We start from the raw sequence: 20,543 nt of genomic DNA, 5'->3' as shown, positions 1-20,543 counted from the left end.
ACGTATAATACATTAGCGTACATGGCTAAACTACATAAACACTTAACTAGAGAAAAAAGAGCATGCAGAAAAATAGGATCAATCATGGAATCACCTCTAGGCATGACATTGCACAAATCAAGGGTATGGAAAAACACAATACATGATTTATGTACAAGACATCAATGTCAATATTTGATTCTTGCTGAAAATTTGTCAAAATTCTTGGTACAAAATGAAGTAGCAATGCATGAGAAATGGAAGAGAGAAATATGTATTTCTTGAAATAATATTGCATATGGAACTCTATAGTTTTGTATGACGAGCCGTGTATTACAATGCTTATGTTTTCTTTTGCCACATACCAAGTCCATTAACAACAACTCACAACTATAAATAAAAACACTTTCAACAGATATTTACTGAAGATGTAAATATTGGGGACAATCGTTTTCTATACTTTGATACAACACTAAATATCTGATGAGTTTTCACAGTTAAATAACAAGCAACTTGCAGGGGGCAAGTAGTTCATTAAAAAACAATGGCAAATAAGTTTCATGCATTTTGACCACAAGTTTATCTGTAATTTTACATGTCTACCTTTCTATCAGCTTCTCAAAGTAAAACACGCGCAAATGCATGGGCCGCCCTTGCTCATACAAAGGACTGAAAGGAGAAACAAAGCAATGCATGATCCTGATGAGGATGCTGGCTACAATGCGATGCACAATGTACTAAGCTCAAACACATCTACTTTTCACTTGAGAGAATAATCATAGACTAGCAACATAACACCCATCGCGAGATTTCATCGTGAGTGTCCTTTTCACAATCTATGGATCATGGCACACAAGCAGCAACACAGCAAGGCATATCCCTGCATCTACCATTCCATCAGCATAATTCGATCAGAAAACAGTAGAACAATGCAACCCAATGAGACAGGCACCATTCACCACACTATGATTTCGTCTGATCTCCTGGTCATCACTACAATCTTAGCCTTACCCTGTGCACGCATCTACGAAGGAACATGCATTTGGTCGAACACCTACCCTACATACAGGCCCGTACCACAATCGAGATACCAGCTTCCTTTCTCAGCTGAAGAACAACAAGAGTCAACTTACGGAGCCCGGAAGGGGGGAATTAACACAGAGGCTTTGGGTTGGGTCGCCGCAGAATCTCATGACGTCGTCGACGCGGGTCAAGCGACCGCTTCCGCGGCAGCGCTCGCGAGAAGCGCGACGAAGAGGATGAGGAGGGGGACCAGAGCAACGACGAAGAGAATCTCAGCGGCGGACACCCGCGCGCTTCTGGCAGCCGCGCGCCGCGCCGCCGCGAGCTCGGCGTCGAGGAGGCGCGCGTTCCGGAGCTCGAACTCCTGCGACGAGAGGAAGCGCGACGGTAAGAGTAAGACGCGTCAGAGCTAAGCGTCGCGCATGCTACGGGGAAGCGGAGGAGGCGCGGGGTTCCGGGTTACCACGGAGGATGAGGTCCGGCGGGTCGCCGCCGTCGAGGGAGGTGGCTGGCGGAGGGAGGAGAGGAGGAGAGACGCCCTGGAGCAGCGCAGCGCGAGGAGGAGGGCGCCGTCGGCACCCTGCTTCTGCTTCTCCTTCTCCATGGGGGCTCCGCGCGGGCGTCTTCTCGAAGCTTCCCGAGGGTTCCGGTGTTCTCTGTGGCGGATTGCGGAGGAAGGAGTCGAAGGACGATTCCGGCGTTGGCCTTTTTGAATGGAGAATTTGGGGGAGACGGCTTTTTTTTTAGATAAAACGAAAACTTTATTCATTAAAGATAAAAAGTACATCATTTGTGAGGGTCATTACAATTTCATTTACAGGTTCCTCAAACCAATTAGAAATCAACGAAAATCTAGCTAAACTCGGAAGCTCATGAGCTACTTTATTTGCTTCTCTGTTACAGTGTTCGAATCTAGTAGCAACGAAGTCACGAGCATAATGAAAACAATAGTTGAATATTGCCGCCGCCGCACTGTCCTCCGTTCTTCATGGTATCAATCACCTTCAGGTTGTCCGAGTTAATAATAAGGCGATTACATCCCGCCCTTTGCGCCAATGTTATACCAAATTTAAGAGTTGAGGCTTCCGCCATCAACACATCTGCGCTGTCGATCTTCCCGTTCCCTCCCGCAATAAACCTAAGTAGGTCGTGGTCAAAAGAAGCGTCAACGTTAAGTTTCACAAAACCCCTAGGAGGACATGACCAACCCTCCTTTTTCATAGAAGCCTTGGGGGATGACGCATTTACGAAGTTTGACGTAAGGACTAGAATCCCCATTGAAATCTGAAGTGCATTCTGAGTTGTCTCCTTGTGCACTAACTTTCATCTTTCCCACCATAGATACCATGCTGAGACAGCAATCATTTCACGCACATTGTGATAATCCATTATCCTCAAATCTTTTTCTGGCAGAAGTAGTAGGTATTCCAGCACCGCCTCTCCAGCAAGGTCAACCTTACAAGTTTTATCAATGATATCATCCATCCCCAGCCTTGTCCAAACCTCATTTGCTCTACTGCAAAGGAAAAGCATATGCTTTGTATCTTCAGAACCCTCAGAGCAAGTAGGGCAAATGGGCGTGACCTTCATATGTCTATTTGCGAGCGTAACCCGACATGGAAGCGTTCCATGTAATGTACGCCATGTAAATTTTTTGACTTTTGCCGGACACGATAACTTCCATATCTTACTCGCCCCATCCCATTAGAATGTCTTAGTCTACTTCCATAGTGATGGTCCAACTCCACAAAATAAGCAGACCGAACCGAGAACATACCATTTTTTGTATAACTCCAAGCAATGAAATCTGGCATATCATGTTGCGAGATTGGAATTGAGAGAATCCGTTGAACATCAATGGGCCACATTGTTTGTGTAATCAGATCCTCGTCTCAAGAATTCGAAACAGGATCAATCAAATCACCCACCTTAGTTAATAGTTGTCCCCCCTTAGGTGTCACAACTTTTCTAGTATCACAATTTGGGATCCAGGCATCTTCTCAAATATTTATATTTTGTCCATTCCCCACACGCCAAATATAGCCACGTTTCAAAGAATTTATGCCAGCCATAATACTTTGCCAGGTAAAAGAAGAGCCTTTCTTTTGCTTAGAATTTAACAAATCGCCATCAGGATAGTATTTAGCCCTTAGAATTGTAGCACACAAAGAATCAGGATTATCCAGAAGGAGCCATGCCTGTTTGGCGAGCAGTGCCAGATTGAAACAGTGAATATCACGAAATCCATCCCTCCTTGGTTTTTAGGTACGCACATTTTCCACCAGGCCATCCAGTGCATCCTCCTCTGGTTCTCCTCGTCTCCCCACCAGAAATGCGCTATCGCGTCAATGATTCCTTTACAATTTTTTTTAGGAATTTTAAAGACCGACATTGCATAGGTGGGTATGGCTTGGATCACAGCCTTGAGCAGGATCTCCTTTCCCCCGGCAGACAATAATTTTTCCTTCCAGCCACTAATTTTCTTGACAATCCGTTCAATCAGAAATTGGAAACAGTCTGTTTTATCTACACCCACATTTGCTGGCAAGCCCAAATATTTATCACTGAGGGCCTCTGTCATTATATTCAGCGTTGTACACAATTGTTCCCTAATCTCCACCTTCGTGTTTGGGCTAAAGAAAATGCTGGATTTTTCAATGCTTACCAATTGTCCCGATGCCTGCCAGTATAAATCTAACACTGATTTCAGAGCTTCCGCATTGTGTTGGTTGGCTTTCATGAGAATCAAAGAATCATCCGCAAAGAGAAGGTTTGTGATGGGCGGGACATCTCTACAAACTTTTACTCCTGAAATATTTCCAATTTCCTCAGCCCATGTAAGTAGAGCATTCAATCCCTCCGTGCACAACAAGAAAAGGTATGGTGACAATGGGTCACCTTGCCTCAAACCCCTTGTAGGCTGAAAACTCTCACTATCCTCCGCGTTAATCCTTACTCTGTATTCGATAGTTGAGACGCATTGCATAATTAATTTCACCCAATCTTGACGGAAGCCCAGTCTCAGCATAATCTCCTTGAAAAAAGGCCACTCAACTCTGTCATAAGCTTTGTGCATATCAAGTTTAATAGCACACAAGCCCTCTCTACCTTCTCTTTTATTCTTGATTGTGTGAAAACACTCATAAGCTACCAATATATTATCCGTTATCAGTCTGCCAGGCACAAAAGCACTCTGAGTCGGGCTTATAATATATGGCAGGAGAACCTTCAAACGAAGGGCCACCATCTTTGCAATTATTTTATATACCACATTGCATAAGCTGATCGGCCTAAATTGGGTTACTTTTTCCGGTGTGTTAACCTTTCGGATCATCACAATCGCCGTATCGTTCCAACCAGCTGGTATAGTACACGTATTGATGGCTTGTAGGACCTCCTCAACTAGATCGTCCCCTAACATAGGCCAAAATCTTTTATAGAAGATAGCATGGAGTCCATCTGGCCCTGGAGCTTTTAAGTCCCCAATCTCAAACAGCGCCTTGCAAACATCTTCAGCAGTATAAGGGGCAAGAAGAGCATTGTTCATTTCAGTCGTCACTCTCCTACGAACTAGGGACAAAACCTCTTGATTCGGATGCTGGACTTCCGACGTGAAGAGTTTTGAAAAATAATCAGTAATGTGATTCTTCAGCTCCTTACCTTCTCTCCAAATCCCAGAATCATCTAAAAGTTTCTTTATATTATTTCTCTTTTTCCTGGCCATGGCTGCGTTGTGGAAGAACGATGTATTACGATCCCCGTGCATCAACCAGTTTGCACGACCTCTTTGGGGGAGACGGCTTGGTTTCTAGAGGCCTTCTTTAGGGGGTCGTAGAGGAGAGCTGCTATGTGGCACCCGCTGCGAGCGGTACACTCAGGTTGCTAACGCGCGCACTCATGGGCCGGCACAAGTACGGCCGTTTATTTTCTTAATTTTCTCTTTCCTTTCTTATTATTGGGCGATAGTCAGATAATGAGAAAAGATCCGCTGCCTGCTAATGGCCGTTGGATCTACCCACGTAGGCACCCGCCCTTTTGAACAAAAGTGATGTTGCAGAAGGCCCTCTGCAACAGGATGCTTGTTGCAATCACCTCGAAGCGTTCATTTTTGTTGATTGTTTACTACAGTAATTTTTGCAATAGAGCTCATGTTACAGAAAAGCTTTTGCAGCATCTAACATGTTGCAGAGGGCATTCTAGTGGTAGTTGCGAGCAGCTCGTCGTAGAGGAAGCTCACTAGAGAAGCTTGTCAGCGTGCTTGCCGGCGCCAAAGTGTCGGGGCTTGCACACCTTGCAACACAGTGCAGCTCGCCAGAGAAGCTCATCGGCGTGCTAGTCAGCTACGAGAGCCAGTGGCGGCAAGCAGCGCGAGGAGGCGGTGACTCGACGGAAGGTTGGGGCAGTCGGAGCAGCGCGGCGGCGACTCGACGGGAGCTCGGGGCAGTCGGAGAGCGTGGGGAGGCGGCGACTCGATGGGAGCTTGGGAAGAGCGCTGCTGCCTTGCATGCCTTGCAACAACGTGCAGCTCGCCAGGGAAGCTTGTCGGCGTGCTAGCAGGTGGCGGCAATCGAAGCAGTGCAGGGAGGCGGCAACTCGACGGGAGCTCGCAATCGAAACAGCGCGGGGATGCGGCTACTCGACGGAAGCACACGAAGAGCGTGAGAGGCGACTTCTCTTGAGGATCCGGATCCTACACTAGACCCATTTGTTGCAATGAAAGAGATTGCAAGAACGAGCCAACTGCAAAAACTAGTGGTGGTGGACATGGGGCACGTGGCATGCAAATAAGGCAGCGAACGCGGATCTGCGATCCCCCTGATGATTTAAAGCATTTTCTTTTTTTTATTTCACCTTTTTTTTCTATTTCTCTGTTTTTTGTGAAAATAACTAATAAGTTAGAAATCGATGAAACTTTTTAACTCTAGTTATACATAATCAACTTATCTTATTAATTTATATATAATCAATTAAAGTGTTAAAATATGCATGTGTAGTAAAAAAATGTTCACGCATAAAGAAACTAAAAAATATTCATGTATTTTTAAAATGTTCATCCCTTTGAAAAAAATTCGTGGTGTATTATAAAAATATTTATCATGTATTTAAGAAATGTTCATTGTGTATTAAAAAAATGTTTAGCCACATTTAAAAAATATTTATGACGTATTAAAAAAAGGTCCCGCTATAAAATCCTTTCTCTCGTATTCCCTTGCTGCTTCATTTTGAGCCAATAAAATCCGTCCTTTGTCTAGAAAAATAATTGCTTCCGGATTACTACTTTTTCAAGATTTTATCTATAGCTGGTACTACATGCATATGTATGCGGCATGCCGATGGTGATGGAGAAGAGAGGAGCAAACGGAGGGAAGGCACGGCCTCTTGCTATTATTACACAGACAAGGAAGTCGAAAGTGATTCACAGCCACCCACTGATGCGCGCCCTGGCCGCGGCGCGCGGGGTTCCTCCGTTGACCGCCCCGGTATTAAGCGCGGGCCGGACGCGCCCCAGCACCGCAAGCCCTTGCTGCAGACCCGCGCACCTTGCTTGCATTGGATCCAACCATGGACGCCTGTCGCCTGGTCCTCGTCCTCCTCGCGGCCGCCACGCCGCTGGCCGCCGCCGAGCTCGCCCCCGACTTCTACAAGGAGTCCTGCCCGGACGCCGAGAAGATCGTCGCCGGCGTCATCGAGAAGAAAATGAAGGACGACCCCGGCACCGCCGCCGGCCTCCTCCGCCTCCTCTTCCACGACTGCTTCGCCAATGTACGTATCGTTTGGTTCTTGATTAGTAGAGATTTAATTGGAATCCGTCCTCGATGGAGAGAAAATGTGGGTTGATCTGCTGCCGCCTCTGCATGCATGGATGTTATGTTATGTCAGGGGTGCGACGCGTCCATCCTCGTCGACCCGCTGTCCAACCAAAGCTCCGAGAAGGAGGCCGGGCCCAACATCTCGGTGCGCGGCTACGACATCATCGACGAGGCCAAGAAGGAGCTGGAGGCCAAGTGCCCCAACACGGTGTCCTGCGCCGACATCATCTCCCTCGCCACCCGCGACTCCGTGAAACTCGCCGGCGGCCCGGACTACGCGGTCCCCACGGGCCGCCGCGACTCGCTCGTCTCCAACCGCGAGGATTCCGACGACAACCTGCCCGGCCCGGACATCCCCGTGCCCCAGGTCACGGCCGACTTCGTGAAGGCCGGCTTCACCGCCGAGGAGATGGTGCTGCTGCTCGCCGGCGGCCACAGCATCGGCAAGGTCAGGTGCCTCTTCATCGAGCCCGACACCTCGCCCATGGAGGCGGGCTATCGCGCCAGCATCAGCAAGCTCTGCGACGGGCCCAACCGGGACACGGGCTTCGTCAACATGGACCAGTCCAACCCCAACGTCATTGACAACTCCTTCTTCGCCAACGCCATCGCCGAGAAGATGCCGCTCACCATCGACCGCCTCCTCGCCATCGACGAGAAGACGGGGCCCCTGCTCAAGGACATGCTCAACAAGCCCAAAGAGGACTTCATGTCGGCATTCGGCAAGGCCATGGAGAAGCTCACCGTGCTCAAGGCCATCACCGGCAAGGACGGCGAGGTCAGGAAGGCATGCAACGAGTTCAACAACCCCATGTCCAGCGACGGCCCCTCGGTCATACGGATCAGCTCCGTCGACCCCGAGGTCCTGGATGGCTTGGCGGCCGGCAACAAGCAGGAGCAGGTGTCAAGCATCGTCTCGCAGGGGCACGCGGACGCACAGCCGGAGGCCGCCGCCGGCAACGCGGACGCTAAGGCCGAGAAGCCCCACAAGAAGGCGTCCGGCAAGCACAAGCTCCGCAGCGACTAGAAGCAGTGCGCGTGAGCGCGTCACTACTACACCGCGTACGTACGTAACTACGAGCTGTCGTCCCGCCCACCTCTCCGGCGACGCACGTGGGCCTCCATCCAGCAGCGTCTCCATCAAATTGATTAATTGCGCTTTGAATTACTCTTCTTCTTCCTCTCGGTACTCTCTCCCTTGATTGTAGAAGGAACGAGTGACGTACTACCATACTTCGGCTAGTTACTTAATGCTTGGTTGAATTTTTTTTTCGAAACTAATATCGCGTCGAGTTTTTAACAGCGACCGTAGCACTCCAGTTTGTCTTCATTTTTTGTTGTATTGTTCTTGTGACCAATTTTTTTTTGGCTGGGTGCCGAATAATATTGTACCAGTTTTGTTTTTGGCTTCCTTTTATACATAGTCATGCATTGTGCAGTGTTCTTGTTTCGATGGATACACTTACTTTGTGTATTATTATTTTTTTCTTTAAAGATCCAGCTTTGGCTGGTTTCATTGACGATAAGCAGGAGGAGACATCTTGTTGGCTTGGGATGCAACTTCTTTTTTTAACGAAAATACACATATCTTTATTCATTTTCAATAACAATTACATCGTTTATGAAGAGTGATACAATTTCACTCAAAGACTCCTCAAACCAGTCAAAAGTTGAAGAAAATTTAGCTAACTTAGCAAGTTCATGGGCAACCTTATTTGCTTCCCTATTACAGTGCTCGAATCTAGTAATGGGAAATTCACAAGCCAAAACGTAACAATCGTCAAACACTGCCGCCAATGTACTCGCCGTCCGTCCGGAAGTGGTGTTTCTGAACATGAGCACACCTGCGCTCTATATCTGGGCGGTTGAGCGGTGTCTCGGGATGCGATGCATTAAAGAGGTGGGTGAGATACGCGAGCGTCTGTAAGTATCGAAAAAGAAGAAATACACCTGAGCTATCGCTAGGACGGAGACAAAGGAACGGCGGTCGTAGACGGCACGAAGTTGAGCCGTGGCTCAACTCGTGGGGCTCCTTCCTGATCTGTGGCTCAACTCGTGGGGCTCCTTCCTGATCCGTGGCTCAGGATTCGTGATACTGTCGTCTCCTACCTTACCCTGCTGGATTCAGTGGGTGGGAGTTGCGGAGACGCCGCCGCCGCCCGATTCAGGCGAATCCATTGCCGGCTATGGAATTCCTTCTGCAGCTGATTAGTACTCCTAGAAGGTAAGAAATTTTGATGAATCTGGAGCGGTGGAAACTGGTGTTGCCTTTGGTCTTGATTTGCTTCCCGCTTGTGTTCTTGTGCACAGATCCCCTTTGGTTGAGGAGGTGTATGGGAGTCATCTCTCCATGGATCTGCTGGATAACAGACGGCGACGTCTTTCAGGAAAATGGAAGAGCCGCCACCGGCATCCTTTAGGGCAGACGTGCGGAACTATCAGAAACAGGCGGGCGTGGATGGACGACGGGAGAGCTCGGCCTAGTTGTCTGCAAAATGGATGCACCCTGGTGGTCAAAGAGGTTCGCTAGAAAACCAGAAATCTAACATTTTGCCTGTGTCTGCTTCGTTGATAATGCTGGGATCAAAGTAATCTGGGATGAGTAGATCTTTGACAATTCCCTTGGGGATGGTAGCAATGGGAACTGGTAGAGTTTTGAGTGTACGTCATGCTATTATTCTCTACAACAACAACAACAACAACAAAGCCTTTAGTCCCAAACAAGTTGGGGTAGGCTAGAGGTGAAACCCATAAGATCTCGCAACCAACTCATGGCTCTGGCATATGGATAGCAAGCTTCCACGCACCCCTGTCCATAGCCAGCTCTTTGGTGATACTCCAATCCTTCAGGTCTCTCTTAACGGACTCCTCCCATGTCAAATTCGGTCTACCCCGCCCTCTCTTGACATTCTCCGCACACTTTGGCCGTCCGCTATGCACTGGAGCTTCTAGAGGCCTGCGCTGAATATGCCCAAACCATCTCAGACGATGTTGGACAAGCTTCTCTTCAATAGGTGCTACCCCAACTCTATCTCGTATATCATCATTCCGGACTCGATCCTTCCTCGTGTGGCCACACATCCATCTCAACATACGCATCTCCGCCACACCTAACTGTTGAACATGTCGCCTTTTAGTTGGCCAACACTCAGCGCCATACAACATTGCGGGCCGAACCGCCGTCCTGTAGAACTTGCCTTTTAGCTTTTGTGGCACTCTCTTGTCACAGAGAATGCCAGAAGCTTGGCGCCACTTCATCCATCCGGCTTTGATTCGATGGTTCACATATTCATCAATACCCCATCCTCCTGCAGCATTGACCCCAAATACCGAAAGGTGTCCTTCTGGGGTACCACCTGGCCATCAAGGCTAACCTCCTCCTCCTCACACCTAGTAGTACTGAAACCGCACATCATGTACTCGGTTTTAGTTCTACTAAGCCTAAACCCTTTCGATTCCAAGGTTTGTCTCCATAACTCTAACTTCCTATTTACCCCTGTCCGACTATCGTCAACTAGCACCACATCATCCGCAAAGAGCATACACCATGGGATATCTCCTTGTATATCCCTTGTGACCTCATCCATCACCAATGCAAAAAGATAAGGGCTCAAAGCTGAGCCCTGATGCAGTCCTATCTTAATCGGGAGGTCATCAGTGTCGACATCACTTGTTCGAACACTTGTCACAACTGAAAGATCGTGGATGTCGCCTAGAGGGGGGGGTGAATAGGCGCTTTAAAATAATTACGGTTTAGGCTTGAACAAATGCGGAATAAACCTAGCGGTTAATTTGACAAGCACAAAACCTACAACAACTAGGCGCACCTATGTGCACCAACAACTTATGCTAAGCAAGATAAACAACTAAGTGATAGCAAGATATATGACAAGAAACAATATGGCTATCACAAAGTAAAGTGCGTAAGTAAAGGGTTCGGTTAAGAGATAACCGAGGCACGTGGAGACGACGATGTATCCCGAAGTTCACACCCTTGCGGATGCTAATCTCCGTTTGGAGCGGTGTGGAGGCACAATGCTCCCCAAGAAGCCACTAGGGCCACTGTAATCTCCTCACGCCCTCGCACAATGCAGGATGCCGTGATTCCACTAAGGGACCCTTGAGGGCGGCCACCGAACCCGTACAAATGGCAACCCTTGGGGGCGGTCACCGAACCCGTACACTTTGGCAACCCTTGGGGGCGGTCACCGGTACCCGTCAAATTGCTCGGGGCGATCTCCACAACCTAATTGGAGACCCCGACGCTTGCCCGGAGCTTTACACCACAATGATTGAGCTCCGAACACCACCAACCGTCTAGGGCGCCCAAGCACCCAAGAGGAACAAGCTCAAGGGCACCAAGCACCCAAGAGTAATAAGCTTCTCAACTTGTAACTTCCACGTATCACCGTGGAGAACTCAAACCGATGCACCAAATGCAATGGCAAGGGCACACGGAGTGCCCAAGTCCCTCTCTCTCAAATCCCACCGAAGCAACTAATGCTAGGGAGGAAAATGAGAGGAAGAACAAGAAGGAGAACACCAAGAACTCCAAGATCTAGATCCAATGGGTTCCCCTCACATAGAGGAGAAAGTGATTGGTGGAAATGTGGATCTAGATCTCCTCTCTCTTTTCCCTCAAACTAGCAAGAATCCATGGAGGAATTGAGAGATAGCAAGCTCGAAAAAGGTCAACAATGGGGGAAGAACACGAGCTCAAAGGATAAGGTTCATTGAGGAAGAAGACCCCCTTTTATAGAAGGGGAAAAATCCAACCGTTATGTGCTCAGCCTGCACACGAGCGGTACTACCGCTCTGGCGGAAGAAGCAGGGAAAAAGGAGCAACCAAACATGAACCTTGGGGCGGTAGTACCGCTTATAAGCGGTACTACCGCGCACCCCAGCGGTACTACCGCTGGAGGAGCAGAACACGGGACCAAAAAATAGTAGCGGTACTACCGCCCGACCGGAGCGGTACTACCCCTTATAGGCGGTACTACCGCCCATCAGGGCGGTACTACCGCTTATAGGTGGAACTGCCGCGCCTTACTGCCGTGCAACTACTGCAAAACTCGACACGAAAAATGCAAGACCCAAAATCGAGGCGGTACCAGCGCGGAACCGTAGCCGTACTACCGCTTATGGCCATAGGCGGTACTACCGCTTTGGACAGCGGTACTACCGCTTGGGGTGATAAGCGGTACTGCCGCTCTGGCCGCGGTACTACCGCTAGGAAACCAAAACTGCCATAACTTCTGCATATGAGCTCCGAATTGAGCAAACTCAAGCTTGTTGGATTGAGAAAGACGAGTAGCATCAAAACAGCGACTGGTTATAGTAAGAAGAGGCAGGGGAGGTATGCCAAAAAAATAGAGGAGTGAAACCTCCAACCGAGAAGAACCGGCATAACCTCCAACATCGAAAACATCATAGAAGATGCGAGTGAACTCCGTTTTCGATGAACTCGAGCTTGTCATCAAGATGACCATAAGCTCCAAAACTCACAAAGAGAAGAACCAAACAAGAACCAACAAAGATGATGCAAGGATGCAATGGTTTGAGCTCTCTATGAACGATACAATCAAGCTACTCATCGAGAGCCCCCCTTGATAGTACGGCAATCGATCCTATAACCCGGTCTCCCAACTACCATCATGAGACCGGTAAAATAGAAAACCTATCAAGAGCAAACCTTTGCCTTGCACATGGTCCACTTGAGCTAGATGATGACGATCTTGACTCCCTCAAGTTGGACCACCTTTCTTGGTTGTGTTGGCTCGATGAAGACTAGTTGATTGCTCCCCCATACTCCACTATGGGTGAGCCACTCTTCCGCACATCTTCACTAGTCCATTGTCACCATGATGGACGGCAAGCTTCAAGCATTTGATCTCTTCATGATGCTTCACTTGAACTTGCGCACCGCAACATCTTCATAAGTCCATTGTCGCCACAATGGACGGCAAGCTTCAAGCATTTGATCTCTTCATGATGCTTCACTTGAACTTGCACACCGCAACCTAACCCCACAAAGAACTCTCACAAAGATCATGGGTTAGTACACAAAGCGTAATCGACAATGCTTACCACACCATGGGATCGCTTGATCCCTCTCGGTACATCTTGTGCGCTTTGTGTGTTGATCAACTTGATTCACTCTTGACTTAGTCTTGATCAACCTTGACTCTTTCCAACTCTCTTCATTTGGATGATGTCTTGAAGGTAAACATGAATGATCACACAATCTTCTTCTTCAAGACATGCTTGCAATAAGCTCTACTCTCACATGACCAATCTTTGGATAATTCCTTAACAACACCTTGGTCACCACATAAACTCCTTGAAACCAACACATGGACTTCAAGAAAAGCCTATGGACAAATCCTTCAAATATAACTCAAGGCAACCATTAGTCCATAGAGATTGTCATCAATTACCAAAACCAAACATGGGGGCACCGCATGTTCTTTCAACAACATTATCGTACATGTCCTTGATGAGGGTAATGTACTTTGCTGGGACTTTGTGTTTCTCCAAGGCCCACCACATGACATTCCGCGGTATCTTATCATAGGCCTTCTCTAAGTCAATGAACACCATATGCAAGTCCTTCCTTTGCTCCCTATATCTCTCCATAAGTTGTCGTACCAAGAAAATGGCTTCCATGGTCAACCTCCCAGGCATGAAACCAAACTGATTTTTGGTCAAGCTTGTCATTCTTCTTAAGCGGTGCTCAATGACTCTCTCACATAGCTTCATTGTATGGCTCATCAGCTTAATTCCACGGTAATTAGTACAACTCTGAACACCCCCCTTGTTCTTGAAGATTGGTACTAATATACTCCGTCTCCATTCTTCTGGCATCTTGTTTGCCCGAAAAATGAGGTTGAAAAGCTTGGTTAGCCATACTATCGCTATGTCCCCGAGACCTTTCCACACCTCAATGGGGATACAATCAGGGCCCATCGCCTTGCCTCCTTTCATCCTTTTTAAAGCCTCCTTGACCTCAGACTCCTGGATTCGCCGCACAAAACGCATGCTGGTCTCATCAAAGGAGTTGTCCAGTTCAATGGTAGAACTCTCATTCTCCTCATTGAACAACTTGTCAAAGTACTCCCGCCATCTATGCTTAATCTCCTCGTCCTTCATCAAGAGTTGGTCTGCTCCGTCCTTGATGCATTTGACTTGGCCAATATCCCTCGTCTTCCTCTCTCGGATCTTGGCCATATTATAGATGTCCCTTTCGCCTTCCTTCGTGCCTATCCATGCTATTATTCTCTGCTGCTACAAAAACTTAGCAAATGTACATACTGCTTGAGGGATGTTGTGATTATGATTGATTCGAGGCAGTGCACACATTGATGTCTCATTCGGCATTAAGCATACAGAGTCGTTAATCTTCTCATGTATTCTCCTTGGATATATGCTAATGGAGTTGCTTTGTTGCTTCATTCTCCTCTCTGAATTCAAGATTTGGTTCAGCAGTGTACACATTGATGTCTCATTCAGCATTAAGCATACATAGTCGTTAATTTTCTCAAGTGTTCTCCTTGGATATATGTTAATGGAGTCATTTGTTGCTTCGTTCTCCTCTCTTAATTGAAGATTTGGTTCAGCAGTGCCCACAAACCTTCCAGGTTTGCAGGATTTTTGGTGTATGTTGTCATGGATTCGATGTCACGCAGGTCCAGGGATTTTAGAAGGGCTATTTAGTCCACAATAGTTCTTGAGAATTATTTGTCGACCTATACCCTGTAGCAGACAAACCGGATAGATACTTGCGATACGATCAACTGAAATTTAGAATTACTGATTGCTAAAGGGCACACATGAAAAATCAAATTCGTGTTCTTACTTCTTCCTTTTTGCAGTATTTGATGGAGAATGATTGACATCTTGGAGGTTGTATCCACATTAGGTCATGATCAAAAGAGGCATCCACATTAAGTTTTACAAACCCCCTTGGAGGTTGTATCCATCCACCTCTTTTCATAGTAGTCTTCGGTGATATGGCCATAACATAGTTTAACATAATAGCATGAATCCCCGTAGAAATCTGGTTGACATCTTGGGTTTTCTCTTTATGGACTAATTTTCACCTCTCCCACCATAAATACCAGGCTATATTTGCAATCATCTCACGAACACTCCGACTACCCAAGATAGTGAGCTCATTTTCAGGTATAGAGGGTAAAAAATCGAGGACCTCCTCACCAGCATAATCAACTTCCCAAGCTCTTTTAATGACCTGATCTAGTCCCAGCACTCTCCACACCTTGTTTGCTTTTGGACATTGGAATAACATATGATTTGTATCCTCTGGTCCCAAGGGACAAGAAGGAGAATTGGGGAGGGGGGGGCTTTTATGTGCCAATTCACCAAAGTAACTCTACATGGAAGAGTGTCGTGCAACATGCGTCATATGAAAATTTTACCTTCGCTGGACAAGATAACTTCCAAATCTCACTCCAAATAGGACTAATAGTTAAACATCCTGTATCATCAGTTCTTCTAAGTTTTCTCCCATCTTGGTGTTCCCATTCCACAGCATAGGCTGGTCGAACCAAAAACAGTCCATTTTTTGAATAGCTCCAACCAACAAAATCTAACATATCATGTTGTGAAAGCGGAATTGCAAGGAACCACTGTGCATCAACTGGCCACAATGTTTTTGTAACTAGATTTTCGTCCCAGTTATTAGTAACATGGTTAATTAAATCAGATACCCTTGAGATCAGATTACTCCCTCTAGGTGTGATTATTTTTCTATTTGCACTAGTCGGGATCTAAGCATCTTCCCAAATATCAATATTGTGACCATTTCCAACACTCCGTACATAACCATGATATAGACAATTAACCTCGCCATTATACTTTGCCAAGTAAATTAGGATCCCTTCTTTAACTTCGGATTCAACAAATCACCATCAGGAAAATACTTAGCTCTCAACACGGTAGCACATAAGGACTCTGGATTCTCAAGAATACGCCAAGCTTGTTTTTCCAACATTGCCAGGTTGAAACAATGAATATCCCGGAATCCCATCCCCCCTTGATTTTTGGGTACACACATTTTCCACCAAGCCATCCAATGCGTCCGCTTCTGATTGTCCTCGTCTCCCCACCAAAAATGAGACATCGCATCAGTGATTCCCTTGCAAATTTTTTTTAGGAATTTAAATTTTAAAGACAGACATCACATAGGTGGGGATCGCTTGTACAACAAATTTCAGGAGGATCTCCTTCCCTCCTGTGGATAGAAGTTTTTCTTTCCATCCACTTACCTTATGATGATATGGTCAATCAAGTACCGGAAACAATCAGACTTGTCCATACCCACATTAGCCAGTAGGCCCAAATATTTATCATTCAGAGCTTCAGCCATAATATTGAGAGTGGTACAAAGTTGCTCCCTGATATTCACTCTCGTGTTGGGGCTGAAAAATATGCTTGATTTATCAACACTCACCATTTTCCCAGAGGCAGTACAATATGCATGAATCCAGAATGGCTTTCAAAGCCCTGGCATTGTGTATGTTAGCTTTCATCAGGATCAATGAGTCATCCGCAAATAGAAGATTCGTCATAGATGGAGCCTCCCTACATACCTTCACACCTTCAATTTTCCCAGTCTCCTCCGCATGTGACAAGAGAGCGGTCAGGCCCTCGGTACATACCCAATAATAAATAAGAAGATAACGGGTTGATACGTCTCCAATGTATCTATAATTTTTAATTGTTCCATGTTGTTATATTATCATTGTTGGATGTTTTACAATCATTTTATAGCAACTTTATATCATTTTTTGGGACTAACCTATTGACATAGTGCCCAGTACGAGTTGATATTTTTTGCTTGTTTTTTACTTCACAGAAAATCAATACCAAACGGAGTCCAAACGCAGCGAAACTTTTTGGAGATTTTTTCTGGACCAGAAAACACCTGTTGGGCCAAAGAAGTATCAGAGGGGGGGCTCCGAGGGGAGCACAACCCACCAGGGGCGCCTGGGCCCAGGCACGCCCAGGTGGGTTGTCCCACTTCGATGGCCTTCCACACCGCCTCTTTGCTCTATAAATACCCTAATATTCCAGAAACCCTAGGGGAGTCGACGAAAATCAATTCCAGCCGCCACAAGTTCTAGAACCACCAGATCCAATCTAGACACCATCACGGAGGGGTTCATCATCCTCATTGGTGCCTCTCCGAGATGTGTGAGTAGTTCATTGTAGACCTACGGGTCTGTAGTTAGTAGCTAGATCCTCTCTCTCTTTTTATTCTCAATACAATGGTCTCTTGGAGATCTATTTGATATAACTCTTTTTGCGGTGTGTTTGTTAGGATCCGATGAACTTTGAGTTTATGATCAGATCTATGTTTTTATTCATTAAAGTTATTTGAGTCTTTTGATCTCTTATATGCATGATTACTTATAGCCTCGTATTTCTTCTTCAAATCTTTGGTTTAGTTAGGCCGACTACATCGATTTTTCTTGCCATGGGAAGAGGTGCTTTGTGATGGGTTCGATCTTACGGTGCTTGATCCCAGTGACAGAAGGGAAAATGACACGTATGTATCGTTGCCATTAAGGATAACAAGATGGGGTCTATTTCTACATAAATAGATCTTGTCTACATCATGTCATCGTTCTTATGGCATTACTCCGTTTCTCCATGAACTTAATACACTAGATGCATGCTGGATAGCAGTCGATGTGTGGAGTAATAGTAGTAGATGCAGGCAGGAGTCGGTTTACTAATCTTGGACGTGATGCCTATGTAATGATCATTGTCTGGATATCGTCATGATTATTTAAAGTTCTGTCAATTGCCCAATAGTAATTGGTTTACCCACCGTATGCTATTTTTCTCGAGAGAAGCCACTAGTGAAATCTACGGCCCCGGGTCTCTTCTTTATCATATTTGCCTTCGAGATCTATTTTTATTCGCTTTTATTTTCAGATCTATATTTCCAAAAACCCAAAAATACCTTGTTGCACTTTATTTTATTTTGCATTTATTCGCGATCTATTTATCCAATCTATCATATTTTTATCCCATCAACTCGACAATTTCTGGCACCGTTACCCGAAAGGGATTGACAACCCCTTTAACACATCGGGTTGCAAGTAGTTATCGTTTATGTAGTGTTGCGTCATTCTCCTACTGGTTCGATAACCTTGGTCTCATCACTGAGGGAAATACCTACCTTTGATGTGCTGCATCTTCCCTTCCTCTTTGGGGAAATACCGACGTAGTTGCCGCAATCATGGTTCTCCTTGTAATCCTCTGGAGTGCTTAAAGCTCGTAATTTCTTCCGTGTTGAACCTAACCGATATTGTATAGTGGAAACACATTACATAGTAAAATTGACCCAACTCTCTTGGAAGCCCAATTTCAACATAATCTCCTTCAGGATGCAATGTTGGTTAACTTGTCAAACTCTCGTATCAGTGAGAACACTATCATGGCACTAGTGAAACCGTTTGGGGCCCCGGAGTGGTGGATTACCGGGGTTTATGACCCGCATTCCGATGAGGACAAAGTAGAATTCCTGCAAGAGCTTTTGGACATCCGTGATCTTCATGAAGGGCCTTTGGTGCTCGTAAGGGATTTTAACCTTCTTGTCAACCCCAGAGACAAGAACAATGATCTGATCAACCGAAGGATGATTTCAAGATTCCAATCTTGGCTAAAAGTCCTTATGGAGATTTACCTCAATGGCGGTAGGTACACACAGTCCAACGAGCGGGAAAATGCTACTTTGGAGAAGATTGATCATGTTTTCGCAATTATTTTCTGGGAGGAACTACACCCACCTTGCTTCCTCTCGCCTTGGGCACCGCGGTCTCTGACCATTGCTTGTTGCTGTTGCACCTCAACACGGAGTTCCAAGTGGGGGGAGATTTAAATTCGAAGCTTTCTGGACGAAAAAGGATGACTTTAAGGAGATCATGGCAGCGGCATGTGACTCGATCCCATCAACAGGAAACCCTTTCAAAGTACTTGACAGCAAACTAAGAGCTATGATGTGAAGCTTACAGAGGTGGAGCGGTAAGTGGATATGCAATATTAAGCTCCAAATTGGTATTGCTCTGGAGGTTATCCAGAGGCTTTATGTGGCGGCGGAATCACGGACGTTATCCAGCAGCGTAATTGTGCTAAGGAGAGTGCTAAAAGGAAGCTTTTGGGATTGTCTTTGCTTGAGCGGTCGATCTCTATACAGCGATCAAGATTGCTATGGCTACGGGAAGGCGATGCGAGCATCCAATCCTTTCATCTCCATGCTTGCCATAGGCAACGGCGAAAGACCATCACTACCCTTGGATGCGGGGATATGATTCTATCGAGACACGATGAGATTGCGGTAGCGATAGTGGTTACTTTGTGGAGGTTTTGGGGAGCACAGCTACACGGCATTATACCCTCGATCTGGAGTGCCTACAATTACCATCTAGGTATCTCTCACACCTTAGAGTCACCCTTCACTTCGGAGGACGTGCTTAAGGTAATAAAAGCAATGCCTCTAGAAAAAGCTCCCGGGCCGGATGGATTCACCCGATGGTTCTACTGCACCTGTTGGGATATCATTGGGGCTAACTTCATGCGCGCACTGGATTGCTTTCACCATGGAGATATGTGAGGTATGCATTGCCAGCAATTAACAAGGCTTTGATCTCTCTTCTACCCAAAGTTGATGGAGCGATGCACATTCGGGATTTTCACCCAGTGAGCCTAGTGCATGGGGCGATCAAAATCTTTGCAAAGTTCCTTTCGCTATGGCTAACCGATGAGCTACCGTGTCTGGTAGAGACACACCAGAGCGCTTTTGTTCAGGGCAGTTAAATACTCCCTCCGTAAACTAATATAAGAGCATGATCACTACTTTAGTGATCTAAACACTCTTATATTTGTTTACAGAGGAAGTACATGACAATTTCATGATGGTTCAGTGCATGGCTAAGAGATTGCATGCGCATAAAGATCTAGCGATTATGTTAAAGGTCATATCTCAAAGGCATTTGACTCGGTGCAATGGCCCTTCCTCGTTGAGGTGGTCTTGAAGATGGGGTTTAGCTCGAGATGGATTGACTGGATATGTGGCCTCCTTTCCATCGCTTCTACCTGGGTCATGATAAATGGTGTGCCGGGAGCCCCAATCTTCCATAGACGTGGTTGATGACCCACAAGTATAGAGGATCCATCGTAGTCCTTTCGATAAGTAAGAGTGTCGAACCCAACGAGGAGCAGAAGGAAATGACAAGCGGTTTTCAGCAAGGTATTCTCTGCAAGCACTGAAAATATCGGCAACAGATAGTTGTGTGATAAGATAATTCATAACGGGTAACAAGTAACAAAAGTAACTAAGGTGCAGCAAGGTGGCCCAATCCTTTTTTAAGGAAAGGACAAGCCTGGACGAACTCTTATATAAAGCAAAGCACTCCCGAGGACACATGGGAATTACTGTCAAGCTAGTTTTCATCATGCTCATATGATTCTCGTTCGTTACTTTGATAATTTGATATGTGGGTGGACCGGTGCTTGGGTGCTGCCCTTCCTTGGACAAGCCTCCCACTTATGATTAACCCCTCGCAAGCATTTGCAACTACGAAATAAGAATTAAGATAAATCTAACCATAGCATGAAACATATGGATACAAATCAGCCCCTTACAAAGCAACACATAAACTAGGGTTTAAGCTTCTGTCACTCTAGCAACCCATCACCTACTTA

At 46.2% G+C, this 20,543-nt stretch overlaps 2 protein-coding genes across 2 annotated transcripts; one reads left to right on the top strand and one right to left on the bottom strand.

The window, feature by feature from the left end:
• Positions 1-818: 818 nt before the first annotated feature.
• Positions 819-1,707, bottom strand: LOC123100225 (uncharacterized). Its single transcript, XM_044522184.1, has 2 exons — positions 1,466-1,707; positions 819-1,366 (listed from the first exon to the last, which is right to left on the bottom strand). The coding sequence occupies exons 1-2, from the start codon at positions 1,604-1,606 to the stop codon at positions 1,190-1,192; spliced, it is 318 nt and encodes a 105-aa protein (XP_044378119.1). The 5' UTR covers positions 1,607-1,707; the 3' UTR covers positions 819-1,189.
• Positions 1,708-6,507: 4,800 nt separating this feature from the next.
• On the top strand, positions 6,508-8,216 carry LOC123098442 (peroxidase 44). Its single transcript, XM_044520426.1, has 2 exons — positions 6,508-6,765; positions 6,883-8,216. Exons 1-2 carry the CDS (start codon positions 6,565-6,567, stop codon positions 7,837-7,839), a joined length of 1,158 nt encoding a protein of 385 aa, XP_044376361.1. The 5' UTR covers positions 6,508-6,564; the 3' UTR covers positions 7,840-8,216.
• Positions 8,217-20,543: the final 12,327 nt, after the last annotated feature.

The sequence above is a fragment of the Triticum aestivum genome, chromosome 4D (assembly GCF_018294505.1).
Source record: "Triticum aestivum cultivar Chinese Spring chromosome 4D, IWGSC CS RefSeq v2.1, whole genome shotgun sequence".
Classification (NCBI taxonomy): Eukaryota; Viridiplantae; Streptophyta; class Magnoliopsida; order Poales; family Poaceae; genus Triticum; species Triticum aestivum.
This window is presented reverse-complemented; position numbering and strand designations above follow the sequence as displayed.

Excerpts from the sequence above, each read along its gene's own strand:
- LOC123100225 (XM_044522184.1), bottom strand. The coding sequence starts at position 1,606 with ATGGAGAAGGAGAAGCAGAAGCAGGGTGCCGACGGCGCCCTCCTCCTC. Across the intron at positions 1,367-1,465 it reads GCCGGACCTCATCCTCCGTG|GAGTTCGAGCTCCGGAACGC; the intron begins GTAACCCGGAAC and ends CTCTCGTCGCAG.
- LOC123098442 (XM_044520426.1), top strand. The coding sequence starts at position 6,565 with ATGGACGCCTGTCGCCTGGTCCTCGTCCTCCTCGCGGCCGCCACGCCG. Across the intron at positions 6,766-6,882 it reads TCCACGACTGCTTCGCCAAT|GGGTGCGACGCGTCCATCCT; the intron begins GTACGTATCGTT and ends ATGTTATGTCAG.